The sequence below is a fragment of the Filicampus tigris genome, chromosome 3, assembly GCF_054856515.1.
Source record: "Filicampus tigris isolate MCC_2025a chromosome 3, RoL_Ftig_1.0, whole genome shotgun sequence".
Lineage (NCBI taxonomy): Eukaryota > Metazoa > Chordata > Actinopteri > Syngnathiformes > Syngnathidae > Filicampus > Filicampus tigris.
In genome coordinates, this window is record NC_141219.1 from 27,717,547 (window position 1) to 27,725,785 (window position 8,239).

An 8,239-nucleotide genomic window follows, 5' to 3' on the forward strand; every position below is an offset into this window, starting at 1 on the left:
CAGACCCTTTGCAGCGACCTTCATATTTAACTCAGATGCTGTCCATTTCTTCTGATCCGCGTTGCAATGGTTCTGCTCCTTTATTGGAGTCCAGCTGTGTTTAATTAAACTGATTGGTCTTGATTAGGAAAAAGGCACTAGAGTTTGGGCACCGAGAACCAGGAATCGAGTGGAACCGGGACCTTCATTCCGGTACTCTTGGAACTGTTCGAATTTTAAAATGTCGGTGCAAAGTTTCAATTCCTTAGCCGCGAAGAAGAAGCACGAGCAAAGTACGACTGATTTAAATTTAAAAATAAATAAATTTAAAAAATTGCGCGCGCACTACACAGCCCCAGGCTCCTGGGGCCGAAGCTGCGTCGCAATAGCATGGTATCTCGCCCCCACTTGAGCTGCTGCGGTCCTTTCGGTCAGCCCCTCCGCTCGCTTCGTGCCGGCATGGGCCGCGGCGGTGGTGGCGTGCACCCGGCCCTTCTCACGGATCTCCATTGCTGCTGCGGCCTCTGGGATACTGCGGTGGCAGCAGTCTGTGGCAGTGTTCCTGCCCGGGCTGGCCCGGCTAGCCCATTCGGCCGACGCCTAGCCGTCTAATCTAGCCAACATTGAGCCAACAAGTTTAACACAAATGCACATATCCAGCTAATATTTAGCTTATAGCATACACAGATGCTGCATATAAATAAATACTGTACATACAGATACATCATATGGTTGCATAGACTGCTTGGATTAGGTAGACTTTCCTTGCTTGCCCTTAAAATGCAGCGCTGTTTGTCATATATTTTCTTTCTAGAGCAAGACAAGGTTAGCCAATCAATTGGTGTTCAGTAGCATGCTTTCAGCTGACTTATTGTATTGTCGTAACAGCTGACTTATTGTATTGTCTTGAACTTGTCAAAAATAAGCACTTGTGAAAAACAATACTAAATAATAATACAAACAAATTGTATACAAATAAATGTATTGGTTGAAAACGGCCCTTTCAGTAATACATGGTAAAGTTCACTAACAGTAAAAAGTTCATGAAATTAAAGAACAGAGAAGTTCATGTAATTGTCAAAAAATAATTCCTTTTTTGTTTCTAAGAATCGGAATCAAGAATCGTTATGAACCGGAATGGAATCAAAGAACCGGAATCGGAACTGGAATCGTCCAAATTCAAACGATGCACAAACCTGTCTATAAGACCTTACAGTTCACAGTGCATATCAGAGCAAATGAGGAATCATGAGGTTGATGGAACTGCCCAAGGAGATCAGAGACAGAATTGTGGCAAGAATTTGGGTGTTGTGGCAATAGTCACAGTCACCTGATTTTACCATAGGTAGACTCTAATGACGCTGTAGAAAGATCAAGGATCATCAGTGGAAACAGCATGCACCGGAGCTCACTTTTGAGCATTTTGACAAAGGCAGTGACAGCTATGTATACGTTTTACTGTATGTCTTATTCCTAATACATTTGGAAACATTACAAATATTTTCCTGTCGTCAGCAAGAAGCAAATTTGAAGGGAAATGTTTTATTCGCCATTTTAACATAAGGACGTAACGTAAATGTGATAAAAGTAAAGCGCTCTGAATAGCGTTTAAATGTGATTTATATGTCACTCCACGTGGCTATTTGTCACAGCAAGGAGACACCCTATTGAAAAGGGGTCAATGGAGACAACCATTCACGCTTACATTCACACGTAGGTCATCCAAAATGAGCATCTTGTCGTTGTTATTAGGAGAACGAGGACCCGGTGGTGGACTGTCAGGTGTTGCAGAATGACATTTCACCGTGCCGCACCATCAGCAGTTCCCTAACCTCTGGAGACCTTGGTGACATCAGCTCCTTGTCGTCCAAGGCCTCCAGCCTGCAGCAAAGTTCTGGGGGAGCGAGCAGCACCACCACGGGTCTCCCCAGGCCAGAGTTCATTATGCCGCCCAGCAGAAGTGCAAAATCTGTCAGGTATTGCTTCATCTCTGGGCTGTGTATTGGCTTCTCAGACTTTCTCTTTCCTAGTACGGTATCAGTGAAAACACTCCCGTTTCCTTTCCTGTGTCACTTGACTAACACCCTAACGCAGGTTTGGGCATTTCCGGTCCTCGAGGGCCGGTATCCGGCACATTTTGTATGTCACCCTGCTGCAGCCCACCTGTTTCAAATGATCAGGATCGTAATCCAGCTTCTGCAGACCATGCTGTTTATATGGTCATTTGAATCAGGTGTGTTGCGGCAGGGAGGGACGGAAAACAGGCAGGACAGCGGCCCTGGAGGACTGGAATTGCCCACCGCTGCGTCTAATCTCTCAGTGATTCACTGCTTCATGCCTGTCTCAGGTGCAGATTGCTCCCGGGCATCAATCCGTGGTCACTCATTATTTGAGTAACCTCGGATCGGTGCCTGTACAACCTGACTGTCTCTGTTTGTCCCTTCTGTGTGTCTGCAGTCCCAAAAGGGGAGGTGGGCAGAAACAGAAGGGTAATAGGGGTCAAAGGGCAGGGTCAGTAGTCACAAAAGACAGAGGTACCCCCGAGTCCGAGGCTTTAGTTTCACACACGCCCAGAGGACGGGCTAAACGTGGCCGACCCCCGTCCAGGTGAGTCCTCCCAGAGGCTCACCATGCATGTTGACACAATTTAAGCCAAATGTGGGCATCTGTAATATCCGCTGTAATCAAACACTCAACTTTTCTTCTCACTAACATTCTTCATCTCAGTTGTTTATTTCCATTGTCAGTTTTCAACATGTAGTTTGGTTTGAGCGGTTCTTCTGGATTTTACAGGGGAGGAGGTGGTAGCTCACTGCCACGCCTCAGCGCTCAAGGTCAGCCCCTGTCCTCCTCGGAGGATGAACCTCACACACTGCCCCCACGCGTCCCCGTCACCCCCACAGACGACGAGGTCCCGTGCCACTCCAGTTCCCTCCGCTCGTCCCCAGAGGAGGCAAGCTCAGCCGGAAGTAGCTTTGTGGGACTGCGAGTGGTGGCCAAGTGGTCTTCCAATGGCTACTTCTACTCTGGCCGCATTGTCAAAGATCCTGGGGAGGGAAGATTCCGCCTGCGATTTGACGACGGCTATGAGTGTGAAGTGGCGGGAAAAGATATCTTGCTGTGTGATCCCATTCCAATGGAGACAGAGGTCACTGCTTTGGTGGAAGATGAATTCTTCAGTGTAGGTAGGTAACGTTAGCAAGATCCAAACTCGCATGAGCCTATTTTCGACTGCATTTACACCTGCTCGGCTTGACACGACTCTTCTTGCTTTTGGTGCTTTTTGATTTATATGATTGACATCAAAACCGAGCTGGTTAAAGGAGACTATGGATCACACGGCAGAGCAAATGACAAACTCACTGGTTGCGAGCCAATTCATTATCGTTGAGCAGAGGTTGTAAAAGTTCTTCTCCTTTGCACTAAAAGGGCAAGTGAACACAAACATTTTCTTCACAGTAATATGTACTATGCAGCTCCACTAGTCTGATTGATTTTGTGTATGTGGAATATGAGTTAACGTACTCAAATCCACCCATTTTCGTCCATTTCAGGGGGCGGCCATTTTGTCACTTGCTGTCAACTGTGATGTCTTTTTCAGTCAACAGCAAATGATAAAAACGGGTGGATTTTGTTGCTTAGCTCATATTACACAAAGGTGCAAGGCAGTGTACCAGAGGTGCAACAGATCCATCCAAAAAATCCATCCATCCATCCATTATCTAACCCGATTTGATTAAAATGGTAAATGATGTACATATTGTGTACCGTACATCATTTACCATAATGTGTCGGCTTGCTGCTCAAAGAGCTCTACACTTACACGCTTTACTTTAAAGCAACACCACGTAAGTATTTGACCGTAATAAAATATTTTCAGAACTCTTCTGATGAAACTTCCGACTTACAACGGGTTGAATGTTATCTTTCTCATGGCCTGAGGGCGTCTGTATCGCTTTTACTGGCACTAGGCAAGTTTGAGGAGAAAACCACAAACAAAAACAAAACAAACCCTACAAATTGTACTAAATTGCTTTACGGTATACGTCACTTACCCCTTTCCCCATTTATTACAAAGACTGCAGTCGATTCTAACGTCTATGTGCAATTACTGGTGTCAAGGCGGAAGCTGCAAAACAACCCAGGAAACATTTTTTTTTTGTCTGAAGAGACAAAAGACAAATCAAATCAAAGCAATGGTAATTAGGGATGTGAGAGTATCGGCAATATCGTGATACTGCGTTATTAAAATTGCCACAATCATGTCATGATATTAATAGCATCAAATCTGTTTAAAAGCACAAGTTGTTTTCCATTTGCCATCAGTTGTTTTGTGCGGCAGGATTCCTACCACCACCCTCAAAGATGCTTAGTACCAGTAAAAGCGAAACGGACCCCCTAAGGCCATGACAAATGTACCATTATGAAAATATTTTATGAAGGCCGAAAACGTACTTAGTGTTCTAACTCACAAAAACTTCTCTGTAAAACTGGCTTTGTGTTCAAAGCAACTTTATTATTTGACTGTTGTTATAGCACTACAGTGATCCCTCATTCATCGCGGTTAATGGGGGGACAGAACCCGCCGCGATAAGTGAAACCCGCAAAGTAGAGTCGGACTTATGATTATGATTATTATTTTATATGATATTTATTGTACCGTTTTATTTTGGGGGATTTGCGCCTCTGTTACGCTGTTGCGAACCCCAACATGGTTCCCACACTTCTAAATACAATCAATTTAACTATTAAAAATGCAAAATGAAGGATAGAAATACCGAGCTTGCAGGCTGTGATCAGAATTGAGCTTCGACCGACCGCGGCAGCTGACGAAAAAAACTACGTTAAAGTTTTAATTTTTATCATAAAATGGACTTACCTTAACTAGAATGCCATAGTGTCATTTATCCAATCCTGCACTTTATAACGCGTGCCGCCGTCATGAAAAGTGAAAGTAAAAGCGGCCGCTTCTTCTTCTTCTTCCCTCCTTCTTCGCCTGCTTTTTCTTCTTCTTCTTCTCCTCCTACCTCATTTCAAAAACGAAGAACAAGCATGGCCGCCGGGGGGGGGATCATGCATTAACTTTATCTTTGCACAACATCAATAAAGTACTTTGGATAAAATGCAACGCGGGATTGTAGTTAAGTGAAGCGGTTTTAAGACAACCTAAGACAAAAGGAACAAATACTTTCACACTTTATTTGGCGATGTCTTAAGTCGTCCGTGCCGATTGCAAGCCATCATCTGTGAGGCCTTTTCTCAAATCAAATTAGTGATGTCACCACGTCTTGTTCTAAGTGATTTGTTCAAGGTGGAAAACCAACCACCCCATCGAGGCAAGTAGAGCCTTGAAATCGGTACCGGTGCATTTCGATCAAGCGGATCTTCCTTCTCTGTTTTTAGGTGTGGTGAAGGGTTATAGGACAGAAGGCCAGGACCTGTTCTATAATATAGAGAGGGATGGCCAAGAAGATTGGTACAGCAGGACGTCAGTCATCCTGTCCCTGGAGCAGGGGAACAGACTGAGGGAGCACCACAGCCTCGGTCCATATGAGCCGTCCACGCCCCTGGCCAAGGCCTCCGACATCAGCCTCGGTGAGTACGACGAGCACACCCACGCGTTGCAAGACAACGTAATTAGCGCGGATAAATAATTCCCCCCAAAAGCCTAAATGTCAAAGAAAGGAATTGAGGGTAAAGCATATTTGTGTTTTGTCCGAGACCCACCTGTGATCCCGAATGACCATTAACTCATTCACTGCCAGATGTTTTCAAACCTATTTTAACACTAACGTTTGGAAAAAATGTGAAAAGAAATAGAAATGAGTTTCTGGGATTGAATGGCTGGACTGTGAAAAGACAAGTAAATTCGTCAATGGCAGTGAATGAGTTGACAAAAAAAAAACAACACAAAAGCAATTTCTTTGGTGATGATGTGTTGGGCTTAATCGGGAGCAGGTTTTCTGACTCATGACACAATCGTGTTCACTGTGCAGATAATTTGGTGGAAGGCAAAAGGCGCCGCAGAGGAGCCGCTGGGGGATCAACCACCCCTAACCACAGTTCGTCCAGCAGCCCTCGTAACCCAGGCCCCTCCACAAAGAGAAGGCTTCGGACCTTGGATAACGAGAGCTCGCCGGCCAAAAGAAGCCGCAGGGGTGCCGGTGCCAAAGCTGGTACAGAGACTCTATCGCCAAAAGACATGACCGTCTCCATGAATGAAGGACATACTTTTTAGTTTCACAACCCATTTTTTTTTTTTTTTTTTTGTAAAAGTAGCAATACCTGTGATTTTATTAGATATTAACCATATTAATATATAATACTAATACTTAACCAGATTTTAACACTTTAACAATTGTGCTTATGGAAGTAGTTCTGTTTTTAATAGGTTTCAATTGGTGTGTTTTAAAATATTTAAGCATATTGCGTCCGTTTTTAACTTTTTCAATTGAATGATATACTTGAAATGATTGCGATGATGCTGATTGTCAGAAACCATGTGTGTTGGAAGTGGTAATATGTGTGTTTTGTGCTGAGCATAACTACTGAGACATCAAATCATATCAACTCGAGTCGTTCCTCGCCTTGCTGTTGATGCTGAGGATTATTTGGTAATTAACAAAGTGCCACTGGTGGTGTTGGGCTGGTGGTGGGCCACAGGTGGAAGAGAAGCTTGGAATAAAGCAGAATGTTTGTAACATCACTGGTGTTTCACATAGCAGTAGTTGCAGAACCACTTCAATTTCATGTTCAAACATGTTTTCCGCCTGATTTGGGTGAAGAGATTTTTCAAGTTTGATCCTGGTTTATAACACGAATGTACTGTTGCCCTGCAGCTCAGCGGTTCAGCGTGTGCAACACGTCTGGCAGCGGCACAGATCTTGCCGCCCCGCCGTGCGATCCGGCCCAGACTCACGGCCCAATGCCCCAGAACACGTCTCTCTTCATGGGCTTCGCCTTCATGCTGACGGCCTCGTCTGAAAGGGACCGACTGAACAATATACTCACTAGTTATGAGGAGGAGGATGAGGAAGGTGAGGCCGACTCTCTTCACCTGCTTGAACCATCCCGGTGGCTGGCTTGACATTTCTTGTCTCTATTCTCCCAAGTAGATTATGTGCAGACCGGCCCATTTAACAAAGCATACACCGAGTCTCAGCTGCTGGCAGGTGGAGGCTTTGTCCTGCCAGACTTCAATGAAGAACAGGCAAGTGCTCTCATTTTATGAAACGCCACACCGGTAATGAATTCATCCTCACCTTGCTTCGGTCCTCTCCTCAGTGCAAGGCAGCCTACCAGAGTCTTCTCATTGTAGACCAGCACTGCCGTACCAGGAAGTACTTGCTCTGCTTGGCCAGCGGTGTGCCATGTGTCTCACATTTTTGGGTGCGAGACTGCTGCAAAGACAACAAACTGCTCAACTACAGGAACTATCTGCTGCCTGCTGGTTTGGGACCAGATGGTGCCACCGTGGAATGGTAAAAAAAAAAAAATAAATAAATTTCGAAATCTGAGTATTATCTCCAGTAGTAAAAGACCATTCGATACGTATCTCGATACATGGGCTGCGATACAATTCGTTTGCATTCGTTTAAAGAAAAATGTATTTTACATTTTTGTTACATCCCTACTTTACTATTTCATCTCATGTCTTTGGGCTCTTTTGGTGGTCCCATTTGCAGTTAAGATTTCATTTGTCTTCCAAAATTAAGTTGCTTAATTACATTAATGCCCATTTTACATCTTTGTCTGTATTGAAAAAAGGCCATTGAATGAAATGGGGATATACATTTTGTTACTTTTGTGGGGGTTTGACTGCTTGCTAGTTCCCGATAGTGTACTCTGTACAGTATTATGTACAGACTATTTCACTGACTATACAACATACGCATGAATTACAGTATCTCGACTTCTGTAAAAAAAATGTCATAAAATATCTGATGTTCATTTAAGGCACAACTGATTTTTTTCCCCCACTAAAAACATTCCTTCCAACGACATATTTTATTCTATGCTAAGGATGCAAAACATCATTGCAAGCCAAAGAAAATGTTGAATAGCAATTCTCAATCGGTACTTGTTTTTGGCCAGGCATCCCCGCTGCAGTCCCTTCAAGGACCTGCATTTTTTCCTGGTATTTGAGAAGCCGGTGGAGCTTTGGGCCCAGCTCGTCACCATGTGTGGCGCTTCTTCCGTCCGTCATTTCCATGCCGATAAGGACGGCTCCGGTAAGAGAGACATCAACCGTTGCAATGTT

At 44.3% G+C, this 8,239-nt stretch overlaps 1 protein-coding gene across 9 annotated transcripts in view; it reads left to right on the plus strand.

The window, feature by feature from the left end:
* The window catches only part of tp53bp1 (tumor protein p53 binding protein, 1), a 33,329-nt gene that overhangs the window by 24,692 nt on the left and 398 nt on the right, over positions 1 to 8,239 (plus strand). For 7 of the 9 annotated variants that reach the window (XM_086026285.1, XM_086026290.1, XM_086026291.1 and 4 more), the window contains exons 20-28: positions 1,732 to 1,955; positions 2,437 to 2,586; positions 2,773 to 3,164; positions 5,383 to 5,574; positions 5,976 to 6,155; positions 6,819 to 7,016; positions 7,092 to 7,189; positions 7,264 to 7,460; positions 8,074 to 8,210. In XM_086026285.1, coding sequence (XP_085882411.1) covers positions 1,732 to 1,955; positions 2,437 to 2,586; positions 2,773 to 3,164; positions 5,383 to 5,574; positions 5,976 to 6,155; positions 6,819 to 7,016; positions 7,092 to 7,189; positions 7,264 to 7,460; positions 8,074 to 8,210 — 1,768 coding nt within the window. The remainder of the gene's footprint in view (positions 1 to 1,731; positions 1,956 to 2,436; positions 2,587 to 2,772; positions 3,165 to 5,382; positions 5,575 to 5,975; positions 6,156 to 6,818; positions 7,017 to 7,091; positions 7,190 to 7,263; positions 7,461 to 8,073; positions 8,211 to 8,239) is intronic. The other 2 variants (XM_086026289.1, XM_086026293.1) reach the window with 2 other exon arrangements.